Source organism: Capra hircus, chromosome 6 (assembly GCF_001704415.2).
Source record: "Capra hircus breed San Clemente chromosome 6, ASM170441v1, whole genome shotgun sequence".
NCBI lineage: Eukaryota > Metazoa > Chordata > Mammalia > Artiodactyla > Bovidae > Capra > Capra hircus.
In genome coordinates this window covers 71,345,654-71,367,949 of record NC_030813.1, presented here as the reverse complement: position 1 = coordinate 71,367,949, position 22,296 = coordinate 71,345,654, and the positions used below count along the sequence as shown (strand labels likewise).

Genomic DNA, 22,296 nt, shown 5'->3' with positions numbered 1-22,296 from the left:
CCTAGTCTAGCCTAGTATGAAATTGCAAGCTTAAGCAAAATACATCTTTCTCCCCCAATAGTATGCTACTAAAAGTCATGCCATTTGTGTGGAAATTAAGACCAAAATGCAATGGGCTTCACATTTCTGAAGTAGGAAATTTTGTTCCTGAATCCTGGTCTTGAGGATGGCAAATCTAAATGATAAATGAAATGAACATGCCATTTCATTTGAACAGACTGAGCAGCTGATGGAAGTGGCATTTGATTGCTGGGGAGAAAAGGCTACTTCAGCAGTGTAAGAACTTTAGAATATGTGCTGATATACATACACTGAAAGTCAGATTAGAAAGAATCTAATAGCTTTGGTTTATCACTGCAGAGATGCAGGTGGGGAGGACATCCTTAGACTGCATTCCATCTGTGTTGGGTTAACAATGAGGTGCTTTCCCTCACAGCATGGTATCAGTTCAGTTCAGTACAGTCACTCAGTCACGTCCGACTCTTTGCGACCCCATGAATCACAGCACGCCAGGCCTCCCTGTCCATCACTATCTGAGCACAAAACTTTAATAGACTATAATAAAACACCTGTATAAAAGGAATAGTTAATACCTTGGCCAATAAGCCAGTAAATCTTATGTTGCACAAATGTGCAGTTTTTACTGCACCGCTCAGACTATGGTATTATTTTCTACTTTCACACTATGCTTTTATATCTACTTGATTGAATGACGGGTATTTTCTTTAAATAAGCTATTGTCAGTATACACTTTAAATATCTTTGGATTCATTCTATTAAGTTAAAATAAACTCAGGCAGTTATTAATCCAATCTAAGTAACTACGTACGAATGAGGCGACAGCGCTATTCGATCTGGAGTGTCAGTGCCATTCATGAAGGCTTTTATGCATAAATACAAAAATACTTTATTTTTGATACTTTCACTTTTAAGGTACTCCCTAGAAAGGGATATCAAAAAAGTATTAAATAAAAGAGGTTTCAAACTTTCTGTTAAGCTGTGATTTGAGGGGGAGATGACTACTGATGGTTACATTACCGGTAATCTGTGTGTAATAAGTATAAAATAACTTCAATAAACTCACTTTCCCCTGAATCCATCAGTGTGAAATTATACATTGCTGTTATTTTCAGGGGCTGTTCTGCTTTAACTGAAATGCAATAAGCATTTACTGAGCACCTACTATATTGCTTATCCTGCTATCTAGTTTGTTTGTCCAGAGCAAAAACAAAGCCACACGTGAGCTTATCTCTTCCTTTGTATATGTATGTATTTGTTAGATGCTGTTCATATATTCTTGGCTGGTTTTGTTTTTGCAGCAGCTTGAAGTCTCATCTGCTCTTTATTTTTTAGCAGCTGGTTGGTTTTATAGGGCATCTCAGAAAGCACACACAGCGTTCCCAGGTCTGCTGGGAGGAAGGATTTCTTCTCTGAAGACTCATTTTCTGGAGGGGTATGTATTTGCTCACGCAGTGAGGGCTTTTGGAAACAGAAATGGAACAGAGAGTTTCAAGCCATTCCATAGAAACTGTACTTTGGTCTCTAGACTTGCTTGTCCTTAGGAACTGAACCCGTCACTTGGTTTGCATTCTTTATAACTGGAGGTTAACTTAAAACAGAAATGGCAGGAAAGCTTTCCTGTGCTTCGGGTAGGAGATGAATTTGCTTTTGTAGAATTTGTGGCTGAGGAAAGCAGACAGGGCCTGGCTGAAGAAGACATATGTTACCACGAGCCACCAAGTTAAGTTGTAGAAACCGAAGGTGACAGCCATGGAAATGTAGATCATCAGCTCTGCCAAGTAGTTAGGGGAAGAGACGTATTCAAACCAGTCTCCAAAAGGGATTCGGTGGTTACAGTGAATGACCACTCCTGAAACGGGAAAAGAAGATACCCTTAACATCTGAAGCTGCTAGAAGAGAGTTTTACCACTCTGCTCCCAAAATCATTTATAAAAACTCAACCAGAAAAGGATGTCACAGACCTGTACAAACCACCACGCTGTCACCACCTCCACTGTCAACCTACTACATGTCAGAAAGTCACAGACTAAAGTTATACTAACTGTAAATAGGCACAAAAGAAAGCCTCTTTCTCCAAGAATCCTCCAAGCTAGTGATGAAGAGCACAGATTCCAGAGTCAGACTGCATGAGTTAGAATCCTAGCTCTGCCACTTACAAGCTGTGCAATTTTAGGTAAGTTGCTTAACCTCTCTGTGCCTCTGTTTCCTCACCTGTAAAATCAGGGTAAGACTGTATTTGCCTCAAGCAAGTACTGTGACGTTACACATAAAGCAACTCAGAACAGTGCTGGCACAAAACAAGTGCCTGATAAATGCTTAGTAGCACTGTTCAATTTTTATTATTTCAAAAAGCCTAATAAAAACTGTATTTGTGATAAGTCAATACAAGCTAACTAAAAAAGGTATGTTTTTTTATTTTGGCTGGAACGATACTAACTTGGCACAGTAATGGTAGTGCTGACATGCTGGTTAGACACATATATGCAGTGCAGGCCCCAAAATGTGGGCACAGAATAGTCACAGAATGTCAGGGCTAGATGGTGGCAGGGAGGGCTGTCAGTAAAATGCTCTCATTTTACAGGTGGGAAGATCAAGACCCAGACAGTCTTGTCAAAATGAGTATTTGATAGATTGATTAGTTGACTAATTAGGGCAGGAAAGAAAAGAGAGAAAGAATAAGTACATTTAACTCCTGAGGGCTAAAACCCCAGTCAGTGGTTCTAAAAGATATCTTACCTGCCTTGTTTTTCCTGAGATTGCTGAGAATGACATGACATTTATACTGATGGGCAGATGACCAGATGAACATCATCATTCCGAGGATATGGAACCACCGAGCCTGCATCAAGAGATTCTTCCCTATCACATAGACTACAGAAATAAGAATGACCTTATTAGCCAACTCTGCAAAACTTCAGAGGCTCAGCGCATTAAAAAAATCATACAGTCTGCAGAATACAATTATCCACTTATTCGGTTCCTCCTGACTAGAAAACCACCCTGATATCATTTCCCAAGCACAGAAGGGAGAACACTGTCCCTGTGGATGAAGGAGGTGTGCTCCTCAGCTAGGGGCAGCTTCAGGGCTCACTGGCGGAGAACTCCAGGTCGGCACATCCTCCTGCTCCTTCTTCAAGTGCTTCAGGCACGGGGATCAGCTCTGTGGGTCAGCTCCCACTCTTGTGATGTACTCTTGTGTGGTGAGACCACTCTGCATTTTTATTGCTAAGCCTGGTTTGATGTTTTCTTTCTTGCAGTTTGCTGTCAGAAAAACACCTTCTGAAGGATCTCACCTGAGCCATTTCTAGGGAAACTTTGAATACTGACTTGATTGGCTCTAGCCAATGAAGAAAATCACTGGAAGTAAAGGTGAGGGGTGGAGCTTCTCAAAAAGGGAAATGTAAACTGCAAGGTAAAGACCAAAGCGATATCCTGTTCTGATTAGAGAGAACCCAGTCAAGAGATTTTGTTTCAGGAGTAGAAACACTCAAAGTTCCATCTTTCTTTTTCTTCTCCAGGTACTAAGAAGACATCGGAAGAACGAAGGTTTTCTAAGGACTGGCATCAGAACAGCAAACTAAGGACCTGCCTGTGTTCAGCAGGAAGCAGTGAGGTGAGTCAGGGACTTGAATGAAGGAAACAAAGCTGTCCACTGACAGTGGGGAGGAGCCTAGGCTCTGGAGCCGAGAGGGAGCCCCTAAAAACTGATTTAGGTACGAGAACCAAGGATCAAGCTATTCCATATGGGTACCTGGAAGTAGGACTCAGCTGGTGACAGCTAATAACTAACGACAGTCCATCAAAGTCTAATTGAGTTAATTTCTTTTAAAAACGATAAGTCCCTTAAGGTTTACTAGGTTTAGCCATTTAACTAAGTGGTTATATTTTTATAAGTTAAAAACAAACAAAATATGAAAACCAGTTTTAAATCACCGGGGCCTTTAAGAGCAAGTCACCATAGGGTTAGAAGGTGGGGAGTTCACCTCACTGCCAAGTCACCTACTCCAAAGGCAGAGAAATTACCTATGGAGGAAAAAAGATTTTTCAGAGTAAGTTGGAGTTATAATACAGGAAAGGGGAGGCAGGCAGAAGGCTATTTACCGAGGGTCTAATCTGTGTAGTAATTATTTGTTATTTATTCATTCCTTATGGATTGTCTACTGAGTGTGGCATCACTCATGAGGGATAAAGCAGTGGGAGTCAGGTCAGATCCTAGTCCTCATGAACTCACATTCTAGTAGCAGGAGATGAAACAAGTTTAAAAAAATCAATAATCAAGATAATATAAGGGAGAGATGGGGCTCTGAAGAAAAAAACCCACAGAATACAATGGAGAGTGACTAGGGGCAGACCCTCTAGGCTCTGAAGACAAGGAGATGTGAAGATCTGGGTAGTTTACAGATACACTTTCTTCCCATTTTCGTAGGAACCCTCTGAAATCAGTGTATGTCCCCAGTTCCAGATAAAGGTCCTGGAGCTCTGATAAATTAAATAAGCCAGAATTCAGACTCAGGCCCATCTGACTCCTAAGCGTCTATCAGACCATGAAGCTGGCAAATGCCCCAGTGTGCTTTCTTCCAATGAATTCCTGAAACCAGTCTTCCCCAGCCTGCCCCAAATGACTGCAGACGACCTCTTGAAGGACAGGTAGGTGAAACTCAAGTCTCAGAGAGCTTCAGAAAGGAGTATCTACAAGCTATTTTGTGGGTGTCTCAGCAGCCTTTCCTTGACTGTTTCTATAGGAGGAAGAGCAAGAGCTGGGGTCCAGGCCAGCAGAGGAAACTCCAGGAGAGACACGTCATGCTGACAGTTTACAAGTCAGTAGGTTACCAAAGTGCTCTGGAAAGTTCCTCTGGGTGAAAACCTAGGACTGTTCTTCAGGAATGACAGCTCAAATAGTGACATGGGCTGAAAAGAATGCCACAGCCAAAAGCTGAGGGAGGAAAAACTGACTTAAGTTCAGAGAAATCAGATGGAGAGATGCCAGCTGAGTGTGGCTAGAGCCAATAAATAATTCAGGAATTGAGAAAGATTATCGGTAAGTCGTACTTTAAAATCATTCCTCGAGCCATGGAAGCCTTGGGTGGTCGTATAGCAACAGAGAGAGGCTGATTGAAGGGCGCTCAGCGTGGAAATCAATCCTGTGGAGAAAGCTCACTCACTGAGTACTGGAAATATCCAGACCATGGGCTCAACTGACGAGGAGGGATAGAGCAGCTTTAGGAAACAGACAGACTTGAGCTTAGAGAAAACAGTTGTGAATGATCTACCCTAGCACGTGTGGGCTGATGGATACTAAGGGTGTAAGATGAAGTTAACCTCAGCACTAAAAACTCACTTCAATCACCCAAAATGACTTGAATTCTTTATGATAAACATCACTGTTTTTGTAAAAAAAAAAAAAAAGGTGGTCAAATATGTTAGATATCCCATCCTCCCTCCCCTCCACCACCCCAGCCCCCAAAATCACATTTCATTTCCTCCTCATAAACCAAGGTTGTGATTTTGCTTCCCTCTTCCTAGCAAGTGAGAGCTTCGGAAGTGTTAAGACACAGCTTTGATTTACCACAGTACTCTTGCCCTCCCCTCTCAGGCTGCCTCACTTGAGAAAAGCTTTTTTGTAAGGGGAACCACCACAAGAACTAAATGGCAATAGAATGGCTCCCTGCCTCCTCTCAAATCCCAACTTGTCACCAGGAGCTGGGGCCACCCCTTCCTCCTCTGGTGCTCCATGATTTCACCCTGCACAACAGCTTCACCTTCCCCAGCCTCACCCTTCCACCCCAGGATGACGAGGCTTTGGTGAGACAACTGGGCTGACTTGCCTTTGTCCTGCTCCAGTGAGTTCCCCTACTTCCTGTTCTACTCCTGACCACACTGCCTCTTTCTTTCCAGACTAACCCACAGAAGTTCACTGATTTCAGTGCCACTGAGGGAAACCTCATGGCCCATTTCTTCATCCCTAAACCGAGCCTCCAGAGGACTCTGCACTTCACTCTCTTTACTGAAGGCACTGCTGCTCATGTTGGCGTCTCTCGGGTTTCAGCAGTTATGGTTAATGTGATGTGTACCTGCTGGGTGCCCTTGGGCATGCTGACTGGTTTAATTTTTAAAATTTTTATTGGAGTATAGCTGCTTCACAATGTTGTGTTAGTTTCTACCGTACAGCAAAGTGAATCAGCCATAGATACACATATATCCTCTTCTTTTTTTGGATTTCCTTCCCATTTAGGGCACCACGGAGCACTGAGGAGGGTCTCCTGAGCTATACACAGTAGGTTCTCATTGGTTATCTATTTTATACATAGTATCAATAGTGTCTCCCAATTCATCCCACACCATCCCTCTCTCCCTTGGTGGCCACACGTTTGTTCTCTACATCTGTGTCTCTACTAGGTTGCAAATAAGATCGTCTATACCATTTTTCTAGAGCCCACATATATGCGTTAATATATAATGTTTATTTTTCTCTTCCTGACTTATTTCACTCTTTATGACAGCCTCCAGGTATGTAGAGTTTTTAAAGCTACAGGCAGAGCCCAGACTCCTCATATACCAAGCGGATTGGGCAGGGCTCTTCCTTTCCAACTTCCGTATTGCTTGGTGGGGAGAGTCTCTCACATACTCAGTGACTCAGCTGACGGACCCCAACGACCACTCACCATTCCTGCCGTCCATGGGCACTTGGCTCAGCACAGTCAGGCCAACAAGGATATAGTACACAAGTCCAAAACAGTACTGCACGACGTGGATCACGGCATTGGAGAAGACACTGACGTAGAAGCACTCAAAGAGTCTTCGCAGGCTGTGCAGCCATAAAAACACCAGCACTAAGAACGCAGACAGCGCGAGCTCACCCCCTACGATTCAGAACGGAACATGCTCAGCATCTCTCTCCAGGGATAATCCAAAGTTATGTCTGTCCTTACTGTTAGGCAGTATTAAACAAGATCAGAGCTAGGAAAGGGTACCAGATATCATCCAGTCTAACACTTCCATTTTTAGTGGCAATGAGGAAGCGAGCCAAGTGAGTCAAGGAATTTGGCTAGTGACACAGTGGAGACAAACTCAGGTCTCCTGTCTCTACTTTGTGATGTGAAAGCCGTCTGGGTTATGGGGCTGGGAAGGGTCTGTGCTCTCAGAACCCAACTCCAGTTTCTGGGTCCCTGACATTTGAAGATGGGTTTTCTGGGTCCCATTTGAAGATGGTCAGGAAGAGTTCCTGGATGACTTCTGAGCCAGGCCCCCTGGTGGGATGCCTGAGGTCAGGGGGACACGTGACACAGGAATGTACAGAAGCAGAAAGGGGCATGAAAATGGAGCGGGAAGAATTGTGCATTTCTTTTCATACTAAGGGGGAAAAAATGATACTTTGGGGGGACTGTGAGCCTTGAGATCTATCTATCTGCCTTTTGCCCCTCTGCCCCAAAACAAGTGAGAAAAAAATGCCGGTTTTTAAAATGACATAAAATCTAGATTTTTCAAAAAATGTTATCATACAACATAAATATACAATAAGAACACAGCCTAATAGATTTTTACAAACTAAACCCGTATGACCAGATCCAGAAATGGAAGACAACCAGCAGGCGCTTGGGTTCCCTTCCAGGCACTGCCCCTCCCGACTCTCTGAAGGGTATGTTCTATGGAGACTTCTGTCATATTGGCTTGGCCTGCTTTTCTCTCTTAAACGTAGTAAAATTCTAGTTCTAACTCCTCAGCAACAGGTTAAAACAAACAATCAAATAAAACTCCTCACAATCACCGTCCAAATACTAGAACCCCATGAACCCTCCAGGACACAAATGAAGGCATAAAGTGTTAAGTGGTCAAGTGGGATTCGCTCTGGTATCTTCCCCTCCCAAGTGGGCTCGGCATACGTTCCCCGTCTGACTGTCATCTTTTGCAAAAAGTTCCTCTGTTGATACAGAAAAAGGACTGTTCCTAGGGAGCCGGTGGTTTGGCTGCTGGAACAAAGGACAGAGACAGCCCCAGAACAATGTATTTCTAACTCTTCCCCTCTCCTGCTGCCCGACATTAAGTGAGGTCACGTTATGGTTTTCGCCTTCAATTCCTTACTTTTTAAATCGTTCCGTGTATCCTTTATTCAAGGCACAGTGAGGCCAATTAAGGGCTACTTTGTAATCATCTGGTCAACAACTACTTCCAGTCAATTTTATTATATAACCAAAGCCCCACAGCATAACAAACATTTTTAATCCGTGATCAGAAAGTAATTTTCTCTCAAATTTCTGGAGTCTGGAGGCATGATTTTGGTTGGAACTACATATATGATAAATGTTTCAAGGCAAACCTGAGGAATCTTAAAAGTTTTTCCCCTTAATTGTAAAGACTTCTGCATAAAACAGTACTGAAAATATCAGAGGGAGAATGGCCAGTGCTGTTTAGCACAGCACTTGCTGGGAAGTCAGGGATGAAGAGTCGACTTGCAGCTCTGCCGTGATCTCAATGAAGGACCTGAGGCCTCCTCCTTGGACATCTGGCTATGATCCATGCAGAAGCCTTTCTGCCCCCACCCTTAACCCGCTGAGGAAGAGCCTGAGAGAAGCTACGAAGTACCCAGAACAGCTTGCCGCAGGCAGGAAAGTCAGGAACAGGAAGCAAGGGTTGGAATTAGCCAGGGGAGTTGTTACCTCGGAACTGCGCAGTCCCAAGAATTCTGAGCAGACCATGAAGCCAGTTTGGAAAAGGTGCTCCCATGAACAGAGAGTGAGTAAGGCTCCAAAGCAGGAACCCATTCCACAGCACTGAGATGATGTAGAAATGCGAAAAATACCTGCAAAGAGAAAACAGGTTAGATAATGATCAAAGCAGACCCACTGGAAGCCATTATGCTAGAGACTATTTCTTGCTTCCTCATCCTCTTTTCCCTCACGCTGCAAGCATAGTTTTGCTTTTTTAATAGAACCTGAATCCTACAGATGTTCAGATTTTTGAAATTTCCTTTCAGATGATAAGACTGGTAACTAATAGGAAAAAGAGGTTTCCTGAGGTTAATAAGAACACGAATGGCCTTGTTAAATTTAGATTAAAGTTAACTGTCTTATCTTCAGGTAACAAAATAGGGCTCAAACTCAAAAATAGAGGGCCCCAGGGCCTGGCAGGGAGAGCCTAGACTGTGCTACCACAAGCCAAACCTGTGGGAGATTTCTAAATCTCAAGTAATATTGCTGCAATAGCCATACAACAGTTACACAAGATTTGCACAATCACCGGCTCATAGGGCTGCAAGAAACCTTAAATAGGTCCTCTGATTTAGTGTCTTCCTGAATTGTGTCGACCTAAATTACTTCTATGATAACATGACAAATAAGAACTCATAAAACTAGCTATCAACTCCTGATGGGTACAGTCTCATACAAGTACAGTGTGTGTGTTGCCATCAACAGAGTAACAAATGAAATAAAACTACAAAAGCAACAAAAATTGCAATTAACAGAGTTGATTTTATGTGGTTTGCTGCAATGACACCACCTGGTATGGTATGAGGGCCTGCCACGGGTTTTTCCGAGGTCTCTTTATCTATTCGTCTACTAGTTTCCTCTATTTGAATCAACTTAAAATCTTTCTGACTCTGCAAGTTGCCTGGACATCACCTGGCCTTCCCTGGTCTTCAAAGCATCACAGTTATGCTAAGCCTTCCTTCTTTTCTCATTAATCTGTGATGCAGTAAGACAGCCTGGCGTCAAGAAGACTACACACGGACTCAAGAGACTCCCCTTCTAGGTGATCCAGAATATGTTTCTAAGTCCCAGAACTCATAGTCCCCTAGGCCATGCCCACAACCTAGTCTAACTAACGCTGATCTAAGCTGATCATTCCATAGCAACCCACTTAATTCTCCCACCACTGTTACAAATTCTGTCACTAGATCTGTCCTGAGATGTCCTATTAATCCTGATTCAGGTCTTCACGCTCAAGAGCTTAGTTCAAGCATGAGTGTCGATTCTGCCCCCTCTGCCCCATGCCTAGACCCTGGCCTCTGGTTGCCTACCAGAGTCTTCCTTAAGATACACCTGCTAGAACTGAGCCCAGGTCTGGTCTGAGCCAATAGCTCAGAATGGCAGCACTGCTCTACAGGTTCCCATGGAAAGAGGAGGGGACAGCTTCTGAGGGGCAACTTTAGAGCCACTTTACCTACTTCATTTAAAAAAAAAAAAATTACTGAGCACTTCGAACCTTCTGGGTGATGTTCTTGGAGCTGGAGATGCAGCAGGGAGCAAACTGACCAGGTGCCTGGCTTGCTGAAGTTTATCTTTCCACACAGAGTCAGCAAATCAATCTGTAGACATCCTGCCTGATGCTGGGTGATAGGACAGAGGTGGTGCAGAGGAGAGGTCATTCTGGATGGGTAGACAAGGATGGCCCTTCTAGAAGTGATGCTTGGCTAGCAAGAGTAACCCTTGTGAATTTCTAAGGAGTTTTCTAGGCAGAGGAAACAGCAACCGCAAAGGCCCTGAGGTACAATAAAGGACACCTACATAGATAGTGGGCTTCCCTGGTGGATCAGTGGTAAAGAACTCTCCTGCCAATGCTGGAGATATGGGGTTGATCTCTGGGTCAGGAAGGTCCCCTGGAGAAGGAAAGAGCAACCCACTCCAGTATTCTTGCCTGGAAAGTCCCAGGGACAAAGGAGATTGGTGGGTTACAGTCCAAGGGGTCCCAAGAGTCAGACACGACTTAGTGACTAAACAACAACGTATGGACAGTGCTAGAGCATGAGAAAGGAGGGGAAGATGCTATGGGGTCCTGTAAGGGCACTGGCTTTTAAGTGTGATGGGCAAGCGTTTGAACCCAGTGACTTGAAGGAATAATTTGTTTTAAAAATCTCTCTGGCTAACAGAAAAGTTCTGGAGATGGACAGTGGTGATGACTGCACAACAATGTGAATGGACTTAAAGATGCTGAATTGTATACTCAGGGTTAAAGTGGAAAAGGTTATGTCATGTATATTTCATCACAATCCAAAAAAAAGGGAGTATGTGAGAGAATGTGTGTGTGTGTGAGAGAGAGAGCGAGCGAGAGAGAGCGAGCGAGCATAGCTCGTTCATTTTGGTCATTGTTTAAAAAATCCCTCTGGTACTTAAGTAAGAGGATCATCTAGTTGTGGGAAGACCAGTTAAGAGTATTCATTCCATCTTCCCAACAATCCTAGCAAGTTTATGTGGTTATCTTCACGTGGCAGATGAGAAAACTAAGGCTCAGAAGGTTCAGTTACTTGTCCAATGCCTACCAGTAAGTGGCAGTGTTTGGCTCCAGACTCAGCCCTGAAGACCCTGAAGGTAAAAGTCATATGGCTGTGCTCCTGGTCATGTGATCGAGACTTGTTTGAACCTGCTTTTCCACCTCTACCATTACACATACCAATTTATACCAAATCATGAGTCATTCAAATCACTCACGTTTGATATAAGCTGCTAAGCCACATTTTGCTCTGCCCTACTTGTGCCATAGGGTTTTGACAGGCTGACTTTTCTTATTCCTACGTTTTGCACATTCTCTCTCATTTTCTTTGCCTGATTCCTGCTTCATGAAATGTGTTCTACTCTTTATTCGAGGGTGTATTTCTATTTATTTATGTATTTGGTTGTGCTGGGTCTTCGCTATGGCACTCGATCTCTTAGTTGCACATGCAGGGTCTAGTTCCCTGAGCAGGGATTGAACCCGGGTCCCCTGCATTGGGAGCATGAAGTCTTAGCCACCGGATCACCAGGGAAGTCCCGTATTTCTTTTTGAAAAGACCCAGCTCTAGCCTCAAAAGCAGACTGGAAAACTCCACTTCCTTCTGTTCTAAATACGCTTCCCTGTTTTCCCTCCATTCGCACTATGCTTAATTGAAATGAGCCCTTGGGAGCAAGGATACGGTGACCCTTACGGTAACACAAGACTGGGCACCAAGCAAGCACTCCTCTGACTTAACCAACAGTTTGATGTCTATTATAAGCCAGGGACTGCTCTAGCTTGGGAGATACAGCAGTGAACACAAAGGACAATTCCTGCCCTCATGGAGCTTATACTCACAGTAACACACAGAAGTAAAATTTATAGCACGTCAGTAGGTGATAACTGCTAATGAGAAAACTAAAGCTGGGAAGAGGAATGCTGGAGATGCAGCATTATATTTTTAAACAGGGTGGACAGGGCAGGTCTCACTGACAAGCTAGTATCTGAGCAGAATTATACGGAAGTAAGAGCATACACCATCTGGCTATTTGGGGGAACAGCTTTCCAGGTAGAGGAAACAGGCAGTGCAGGTGGGAGAAAGAACAAGTAGAGAGAGACCCAGAAAACTGGATTGGAGCCACAGGAGGGGCAAACTACAGGACCTCAGTGAGGTGGTGAGAACAAGACTGTATAAGGTTTTGGACTCTTCTGTGAGTTGGAAGCCACTGGATAGTTCTGAGCCAGGAGACATGATCTGATTTAATACATATTTACTGATTGCCAGAACTGATCCCAGGACCAGATAGGGGAGTTACAGGGTTAACTAAGGAAGGAAACTAGGCTTCCTGGCGGCTCAGTGGTAAAGAATCCGCCTGCCAAGCAAGAGACGTGGGTTCAATCCCTTGATTGGGAAGATCCTCTGGAGGAGGAAATGGCAACCTACGCCAGTACTCTTGCCTGGGAAATCCCATGGACAGAGGAGCCTGGCAGGCTATACAGTCCAGGCGGTCACAAAGTTGGACATGACTGACTGGACACAAGCGTGCACGCACATACACACACACAAAGGAAGGAAACTAATGGTTACTGAGTTTTGTCTGGGTGCCTGGCCCTATGCTACGTGCTTTAATATCATCACCACCTATATGACAAATAGGTTCTATTACATTAACACTCTAATCCATACTACCACTTCTTGCCTGGACCACTGTTAACAGCCTCTCAACCAGTCTTTCCCACACAATGGCAAGTCATTCTTTCAAACATAAATTACATAATGCCACACCCCCATTTCCCCATCCTAAAGCTGCTTTCCATACACTCAGAATAAAATCTATCTCCACCATGGTCCATAAAGCCCAGTGTCTGTTCTGGCCTCCTGAAATGAACTCATCTCCTGCCCTACCCCTTTCTGATCATCCTTTCCAGGGCAGTCACTGCCACCCACATCTTGCTCATGATCAAGTAACCAGCTGGATTTCCTCTGAAGCACTTATTACCATATGAAATTATCTTGCTTGTTTTAAAAGATTTGTTTACATATTTACTGCTCCAAGGAACCTAGAACAGCTCTTGGCAATAGTACATACTCTGTCAACATTGGTTAAATAAATAAATGAATGAAAGAGAAGGTACCTCGTCCAAAGTTACTTTCAGAGAAACTAGTCAAGTTAACAAATCAAACCTAAAATCTTTTTTCTTTGATTCATTCAAAGCATCGACTGAGGACTTTATTATTTGTCAGGCATTGAGCCTAGGATATAGCAACAAACAAGACAAATGTAAACACATGGAGTTTACAGTCCAGAGTAGGGATTCTTGACATTTTTCTTCCATGGACTCCTCTGGCAGTCTGGTGAAGGCAGCACACCCCTTCCCAAGCCTAAAATACATGGGGATACAGAGGAAACCCAATTATACTGAAATATAGGTAACACAACCACTAAGAAACATTTGTGATATATGTGCTTAATTAATGTATTAAATAATGACAGACTGATGATAATACAGTATTTTTATATAGTGACGAAAATGTTCTTAGTCTCTTCAAAATTTTTAATATAGTATTAAATTGCAGGTATTGCCAATTCTACTGCAGATACTGGTAATTCTACTGTGGTTTGTTGATTCCATTCATCACTAAGAAAATGGTGGAATTACAGCTAGAGATTAGTGAAATAAAGATGTAATTTTTTCCAATCCAATTTGAGCTGAGTTCTATCCATAGATCCCCTGGATTTCTGGTTAGAATCCCTGAACCCCAGTAGGGAAAGACTGGATGACTCTCTTTGTCTCTAGAGCTGAATTTAATTAAAATGTTTCTATAATATTTTGAAATATTAGAAACAGAAGTTCTTCCATGTGCACTATGAAAGTCAAGAGCATTGTGACTCATGTTTGAGGTCAGGTATTTATTCAGACTTTCTGGAAAGACAAAACTTCAGGAACCAAAAGAAAACAAGAAAAGCAGTATCACCTTAATTAAAAAAAAAAAATCTACCAGACAGGGATTATGGAATCAAACATTCCATGAACTCAATTAAGGTTTAATTCTTTACCATTTATGAAAAAATAATTCCTCCCAAATTAACTTGAGCTCTTAGCTACAGAAACATGATTCACAGCTGCCTGTTTGTAAGTATAAAAGTTATAGGCTTATTTTCATTTTTAAGAGTACTATTGAATTTTGAACAAGGAAAAGTACTTCAATATAGCGTCTAGACATTTTTGACTTTCATTATTGGCCTGGAATAATTGTACCTGCTCTAGAATGAAAAAAATTTCAGCTTCAATTTAGGGGAAAAAAAAGTCAAACAAAACACCATAGGATGGTCCATTCCAGAATTCTGGAAGAAGAAAAAGGTATAAATTATTTCATAATATAGTAGAAATTACAAGCAGCCCAAAGAGTACCCATTTTGCAATAATGAATAAGGAAAAGGTATAAAATCTGTTTCTTGGCTGCCATATGACCACAGACTGGAGTAGTTAAGAGGTGGGGTATGGGAGCCAAATAAACAGGTAAGTGCAGGAGATGATTTGAAATCTGCCCTTTAATCAGTGACACTAGTATCTTTTTTAAAATTCAGAAAGTAAATTGTTAGAATTCACTCTCAAAACAAGTAATTGTTTTCCTCACTTTGTAACATTAAAAAATTGACAATCTAGGAATGTCCCTGCTCTGAAGTATAAAAGTACTTACTATATTCAAATCCTGATTAAAAATAGGGTTGACAGGACATTTTAGCTTAAAAAGAGCCTCTAAGAAACAGGTTTAATCACAGTGTTTGAAGCATCTACTTCTTCCCAGATGGCGCTAGTGGTCAAGAACTCGCCTGTCAGTGCTGAAGACAGAGACGTGGGTTTGATCCCTGTGTCGGGAAGATCCCCTGGAGAAGGGAATGGCAACCCACTTCCGTATTCTTGCCTGGAGAATCCCCATGGACAGAGCCTGGCGGGCTACAGTCCAAGAGGTCGCAAAAAGTCATACACGACTGAAGTGACTTAACAGGCATATGCTTTTCTTCCCAGGGCCTCATTGCCCAAAATGACCTAGCGGTCGCTTCTCAATGTTATATCTGGCGAGTATTTCTCCAACAGTCAGAAATGGGAAGCCAAGTTTACTTACACCCGTTCCCATCTGCAGACCTGGGGAACAGCCTATTTGACGTTTAAGCGATAATCGAGGTATTTTAGTACACCAGAAACCCTATCACATTTCTCCATACTCCTTTCTGAACGCCAACTTAGGCTGCATCTCCAAAAAAACGCCACTGTTATATACCTACCATCAAGAAGTGTTTGGCCCACTCTTCTCAGTTATGTTCCAAATTTAAAGTGAAAACACATGAAAAAAAACTCCCCGGACTATAATAAGCCTTACAATTTCTTCAACAATTATATTGAAGGCATAAAGATTTAATCTCTCATTTAACTTAGTTATGAAATCTGTTGAGCGATGCGCTTAGGGACCACGCTTGCCTAAACGTGCCACCTTGGGCAACTTTCTTCAGGGGCACCTGCCTTGGTGCGGCTGATGGAGGTGGCGTCTGTTAGTGACCAGCGTCTCACCCTTCGTCCTGACTGTTCACTATGAGGGAGACAAACAGGGTACACGAGAGAAGGGAGGGCCTGCCTTCATTTCTAGTGAGTCTCGGCGACCTCAAGTTAGGTTATGAGTCCCTAGAGTGCAGGACGGCGGAAAGCGAAATTAGGGACAAAGGAGACTTTACCACCTGGGGACCAAGCCTAAATCTGGAAGCGCAGCCATTTCCCCCGAAGGAAAGGCTAAGTTGAGGCCACAAGTTTACGTTCCTGCGCCCCTGGAGGTATGCGTGGCTCAGCTTCCTCGGTGTCTCGGGACACTCCGCCCCTAGGGCCGCAGAGCAGACTCGTGCACTTGCGGGCGGGCGGGCCGGGGTAACGCCGCCTCGGGGAATCGGCCTGGGCTTCCCGGATCTGGTCCGCGCCGGCCCCGTGCCCGCCTCTGCTGCCCCCTGCCGGCAGCTAGAACCAGGCGCCCCCGGCTCTCCTTGACTTGGCAACCAGGACTCGCGCCCGGGCACGATTACCTCTTGGGAACATCAAAGGCCCGGCAGGCGGCCGGGCGCGGCGGCGCCCCTTCCTTGGTTTTTCCGTAGCGGATCAGGTCCTGGAAGAATGCGCAGCCCGGAAGCAGGCCGGGCGGCACGAGCTGCAGCAACAGGGTTAGTAAGAAGGTGGCAGCCAGCGTGAGCCAAAGGGCGCGCAGCGGGTTCAGCGCCGAGACCTCGGTCCCCGCCCACGTAGCCATAGCTGGCGAGCCCAGCAATCTAGCTCTCCCGGCCCCCGGAAGACCGTCTACTCGCGTGCGGCGCGCGGGCTCAGTCAGGCGGGACGTCGGGGCGCAGCGCGGGGCGGGGACGCGCTCGGCTCCGCCCTGGACACGCCCCCTGGGACGGAGGCCCCGCCCCGCCACCGGGATTTCTGGTTAGGGTCAATTTGGTGGTGCTCGCTGGTAGCAGTAGGTGTACTATGTGAATCAGGGGTGCTTCGGTGGGACCCCAGAGATATGATTCAACAGTATGATTCAAAGCAGCGGAACGAACAAGGCCACATAACTGCAAGTCTTCGCTGCAGCATTGTTTTCATTGGAAATGGAAACAATCCAGAATGTTCCATGTTAAGATATTTAGCTAAATTATGGTACAGTAACACATTGGAATATCATGCAGCCATTAAAATAATTATGGAGACTGTAAAAACACGGAAAGCTTTGTGATAATTGGAACTGTAGGTTAAGTGAAAAAAATCTAAAATGTAAAATGAAGAGCTATGATTGTGAACAACTATATTAATATGAATGTAGATTAAGAAGGCAGGTTACACACAAAAATGAATAGTTGTAGTAGAATGTTAGGAGAAGGCAATGGCACCCCATTCCAGTACTCTTTCCTGGAAAATCCCATGGGCGGAGGAGCCTGGAAGGCTGCAGTCCATGGGGTCGCTGAGGGTCAGACTCAACTAAGCGACTTCACTTTCACTTTTCACTTTCATGCATTGGAGAAGGAAATGGCAACCCACTCCAGTGTTCTTGCCTTGAGAATCCCAAGGCCGGGGGAGCCTGGTGGGCTGCCGTCTATGGGGTCGCACAGAGTCGGACACGACTGAAGTGACAGCAGTAGAATGTTAGAAATGTGTATAATTTAAGTAAAATAGAAAGTAAAGGCAATTGCAAATACAAAAATGAAAGTGGTAAAAATTTAAAAACTGCAGCCCTGTTCCTTCTAGAGTTCCACTCCTTAGAGGCAAAGTTTTTGACTCCATCTGTCATTTCTTATATTTATTTCCATGTAGTGACAGTGCTATTTTTATTGGCTCATCAGTTTTAAACAACATTGTTTTTGGTTAGGACAAATGAAACTTTAAGTTTTTTAGAAAATATTTTATTAAAGCCTTAAATGTGTCAGTTCCAAAAAAATAGCCCTGATAGCTCAGTTGGTAAAGAATCCACCTGCGATGTAGGAGACCCTGGTTTGATTCCTGGGTCGGGAAGATCCGCTGAAGAAGGGATTGGCTACCCACTGCATTATTCTTGGGCTTCCCTTCTGGTTCAGCTGGTAAAGAATCCACCTGCAATGCAGGAGACCTGGGTTTGATTCCTGTGTTGGGAAGATCCCCTGGAAAAGGGAATGGCAACCCACTCCAGTACTCTTGCCTGGGAAATCCCATGGACAGAGGATCCTGGTGGGCTACAGTCCATGGGGGTGGCAAAGTGTCAGACACGACTTAGCAACTAAGCAACAACTGTTACATGACAGGCATCGTTTTGGACACTGAGGACAGAGAGGCTTACAGGATAATGTCCTTGCCTTTTTGGAGCTTCTTTCTTGAGATGGGGTGGCAGGAGAGGGGTGGGAGAGGGGAGTGGCAGCCCACACCGGAGTGTGATACCGCATGTGTGTGTCGAATGAGCATCAGGGAACCGAGTGGGGAGGTTACTGTGTCCTGAACAGTCCTTTGGATTGTTAAATGTGCCAGCTTCTTAGAGTTTTGCTTCTTTGTGCAAGGACACTGCAGCCTGTACCAGTGACTTGAGAAATATGCGATAAAGGATGACCAAAATGGCCAGAAGGGACAGTGGGGTCTGTTTCATGACCTAGTGTTTCATCTGCAGGGGTCACCTTTTCATTATCTCTTCACTCTTCTTGGGTTGCAGGCATGTGTGCTAAGTCGCTTCAGTCTTGTCAGGCTCTTTGCGATCCCATGGAGTGTAGCCCGCCAGGCTCCTCTGTCCATGGAATTTCCCAATACTGGAGTGGATTGCCATTTCCTTCTCCAGATGATCTTCCTATCCCAGGGGTTGAACCCACATCTCCTCCTCCTCCTGACCTGGCAGGTGGATTCTTTACCACTGAGCCACCGGGGAAGCCCTTGTTCTTAGATTAACCCCGTAGAAATACTGCTAGGCTTTCTAGGACATCTTTCTAGACAATCTACCTGGAAGTTCATTGCAGGCACCAAGTTTCCTGAGTGGGAGACTCTCTTATACTTACCTGATCAGATGAAAGATCACAAAGACAAGATGTGCGTGTGTGTGTGTGTGTGTGTGTGTGTGTGTGTGTGTGTGTCATGGAAACAAGAAAAATTGAAGCTGGAGGCAAAAATTATCCCTTATTTTCTGGTCTGGATTTTAATCAGAGTGCACAGCTCATATTCACACAAGCCCCTGTAGAGGGCAGTGATTAACAGGAAGCTTTGAGTCAAACCTGACTGGGAGCATTTATAAATGCTTAAATCCTTACTGGAGTTATTTCAAAAGTGGAAAAACAGGCTAAAGCCTGTTAGAGACATCATTGCCAATAAATGTCAGTTTTTATCTTTCCTTGTTTAATTACCTGCACTATATAATCGACAGACTTCTGGCTTGGCCTGTGGTAAATGACAATGCCGTTTTTCCAGTTGTTTAGGCCAAAACCCTTGAACTCAAACTTGATTCTTCTCTTGCTAAATATGATTCTGTCAGCACATCCTGTTGGCTCTACTTTCAAAATATGAAACTAAAATTCAATCACCTTTGGAGTCAGTGCTTTCCTGAAGCCCTTAGCCAGCTCAATAAATAAGAAAAAGAAAGAAAAGGTTTACAGATTACAGTGTAAGAAAGGAGCTGTCATTATTTGATGATGAAACTCCAATAGAGTCAGCAGATATTAGAACTAATAGGGTTTGGTAAGGTTGGATACAAAAATCAGTTTCTAAATATTGAACTTTTCTATTTCTGAACAAAAAACAAAATAAATGTTTTAAAGATAACATTTCAATGGCATAAACTATTATGTGTCAAGGAGTAACTCTAATAAAAGGTATGTAAGTCTTAAAAGAAAATAAAGTGTTATGATACTAAATAAGACATAGTTAAAAGGTGAGACATACTAAACTCAGACTGGAAGACTCAATATAGTTAAAATGACAATTCTTCTCAAACCAATGTGTGGAATAATAACTGTAGGTCCAATCAAGCCCCAGCTCTTTTTGGAATTTAAGAAGACGACTCTAAAATTTATATGGAAGTAGGAAGGGCTAAATGGCAACCCGCTCCAGTATTCTTGCCTGGAGAATCCCAGGGCTGGGGGAGCCTGGTGGGCTGCCATCTATGGGGTCGCACAGAGTCGGACACGACTGAAGTGACTTAGCAGTAGTTAGCAGAGGCTTATCGGTGTTACTAATTTTTTCAAAGAACCAGCTTTTGATTTTGTCAATTTTTGCTGTTGTTTTCCTATTTTTAATTTCATTAATTTCTGCTCTAAGTCGTATTCTTTTTTTTTCTTTCTAGTATCAAAAAGCACTTTTTTGGGGGGTTAGCATTCTTTTTTTTTCTTTAACACCAAAAACATTTTGTTTTGGGGTATAGCCAATTAACAATGTTGTGATAGTTTTGGGTGAAGAGTGTAATTCTTATTATTTCTTTTCTTTTGCTTACTTTGTGCTTAATTTGCTCACTTTGTGCTTAATTTGCTCTTCTTTCTCTAGTTCTCTAAGGTAGGAGTTTAGATATTGATTTTAGATCTGTCTTTTCTTCTGTGTATACATTCAATGATGTAAAATTCCTTCAAAGTACTCCTTTTGCTGCTTCCCACAAATTTTGATAAATTATGTTTTCATTTTCATTTAGTTCAAAATATTTAAAAATTTCTCTTGAGAGTTCTTCTTTGACCCATGTATTACTTATTATTTTGACCATGTATTATTTAGAAGTGTTTTAATATCCACATATTTTGCAAATTTCTAGTTATCTTTCTGTTATTGATTTCTAGATTAATTCTGTTGTATCTGAGAGCAAATGTATGATTCCTATTTTTAAAATTTTGTTAAGAGGTGTTTTATGGCCTAGAATGTGGTTTGTTTAGCAAATGTTCTGTGTGAGCTTGAGAAAAATGGAAATGGAGAAATGGAGAGATAGATGAGAGATGGAGAGATAGATCATGTTTCTCATTTTCCTGTTTTTGAAAATCTAGTGTTGTTAAGATGCTAATGTCTCCTTTATTGTTCTAATTATTCAACATAACCGTAGTTGAAATCCCAGGAAGAGTTTTGTGGAAATTGACAAGATGAATCTAAAATGTGGGTGGAAAACAAAGAACCTTAAACCGCCCAAGATAAAACTGAAGAAGACAAAAGGTAGAGGATTTCAGTCATCTTATTTCAAGACAATATAAAACTATAGTAATTAAGAGTGTAATACTGGTATAAGGATACATAGACTTATGAAATAAAAATGATTCCATAAATAGACCAATTTATATTGGTTACTTGTTTTATGATGAAGGTGTCTCGCAATACAATGAAGAAAAAGAAGGGCTTTTCAGTAAGTAATGCTGAAATTATTGGGTATCCACGTAGGAAAAAATATATTCTTGACCCTTACCTAATACCATACACAAAATTTAATCCAAATAATTCATAGACTTATTCTTCAAGAATAAGAGGCAATAAAGGCTTTCTGGGACAAGTACAAATGGACAAAATTTGTCACCAGTAGACCTTCCTGGCAAGAAGTGTTAAAGCAATTCTTTAAAAAGAAGGAAAGCAGTGTAAGTCAGAAACTTGAATCTACATAAAGAAAGGAAAATCATCAAAAGAGGATTAAGTGATGATAAAAAACTTCTGACCTGGTAAAATTTAGTTATTCTAAGAGTTTGTAGCTACCTTACAATTTTCTATGTTTGTATTATCTGTGAATAAGAAAAGTTTTACTTTTTCCCTTCTCATCCAGATGGCTTGTACTTGTTTTTACTGCCTTATGCACTAGGTGAAGCCTCCGGTACAATGTTGAAATGGAAGTGGTGAGAGAAAACATCTTTGCCTTGTTGCCAGACATTCTTGTCTCATTCCTGATTTTCAGGGCAAAGGAGTCAGTCTTTCATCATCAAATATAATATTATTAGTAGATTTTTACATGAATACCTTTTGTTAGTTTGAAAAACTTCCCTTTTTTTCAAGTTTTATTAGCATTTTTAAAAGTCAGGAAAGGTACTGAGTGTTATATAATTTTAAGCCCTTATTGAGATAATCAATAACCTTTCCATTTACACCTGACCCTTTGCACAACACAGGGATTTAGGGATGCCAACCCTAACCCTAATTTTCTGTGAGGCTGAAAATCCATGAATAGATAATTTATAGTCAGCCCATCTGTATACAGGGTTCCTCTGTATCTGCTGTTCCTGCATATTGAAGGATTCAACCAATTGCAGATTGTGTTGTACTGTAGTATTTGCTATTGAAAAAATCTGAGTATAAGTGGACCCCAGCAGTTCAAACCTGTGTTCGAGGGTCAACCTGTATTCTCTTAATGTAATTAATTTCACCAATTTATGAAAAATATACTAACCTTACATACTTGGGGTAAGTCTCACCTGGTTACAGTTTGGCATATGTAAATAAATAATAAATAATGGGTTTCATTTGTTAACATTTTGCTAGGGATTTTTTCTTATGTCTTTTCTCTTGAGGGATACAGGTCTACAAGTCTTTTCTTGTAATGTCTTTGTCACGTTTTGGTACCAGGGTCCTGTTAGTTCATAAAACAAGTTGGGAATTGTTCCTTCTTCC

General features: G+C 42.6%; 1 protein-coding gene across 1 annotated transcript; it reads right to left on the bottom strand.

The window, feature by feature from the left end:
- Window positions 319-16,562, bottom strand: SRD5A3 (steroid 5 alpha-reductase 3). The gene is made up of 5 exons (XM_018049464.1): window positions 16,278-16,562; window positions 8,676-8,818; window positions 6,684-6,881; window positions 2,758-2,892; window positions 319-1,870 (listed from the first exon to the last, which is right to left on the bottom strand). The coding sequence occupies exons 1-5, from the start codon at window positions 16,496-16,498 to the stop codon at window positions 1,611-1,613; spliced, it is 957 nt and encodes a 318-aa protein (XP_017904953.1). The 5' UTR covers window positions 16,499-16,562; the 3' UTR covers window positions 319-1,610.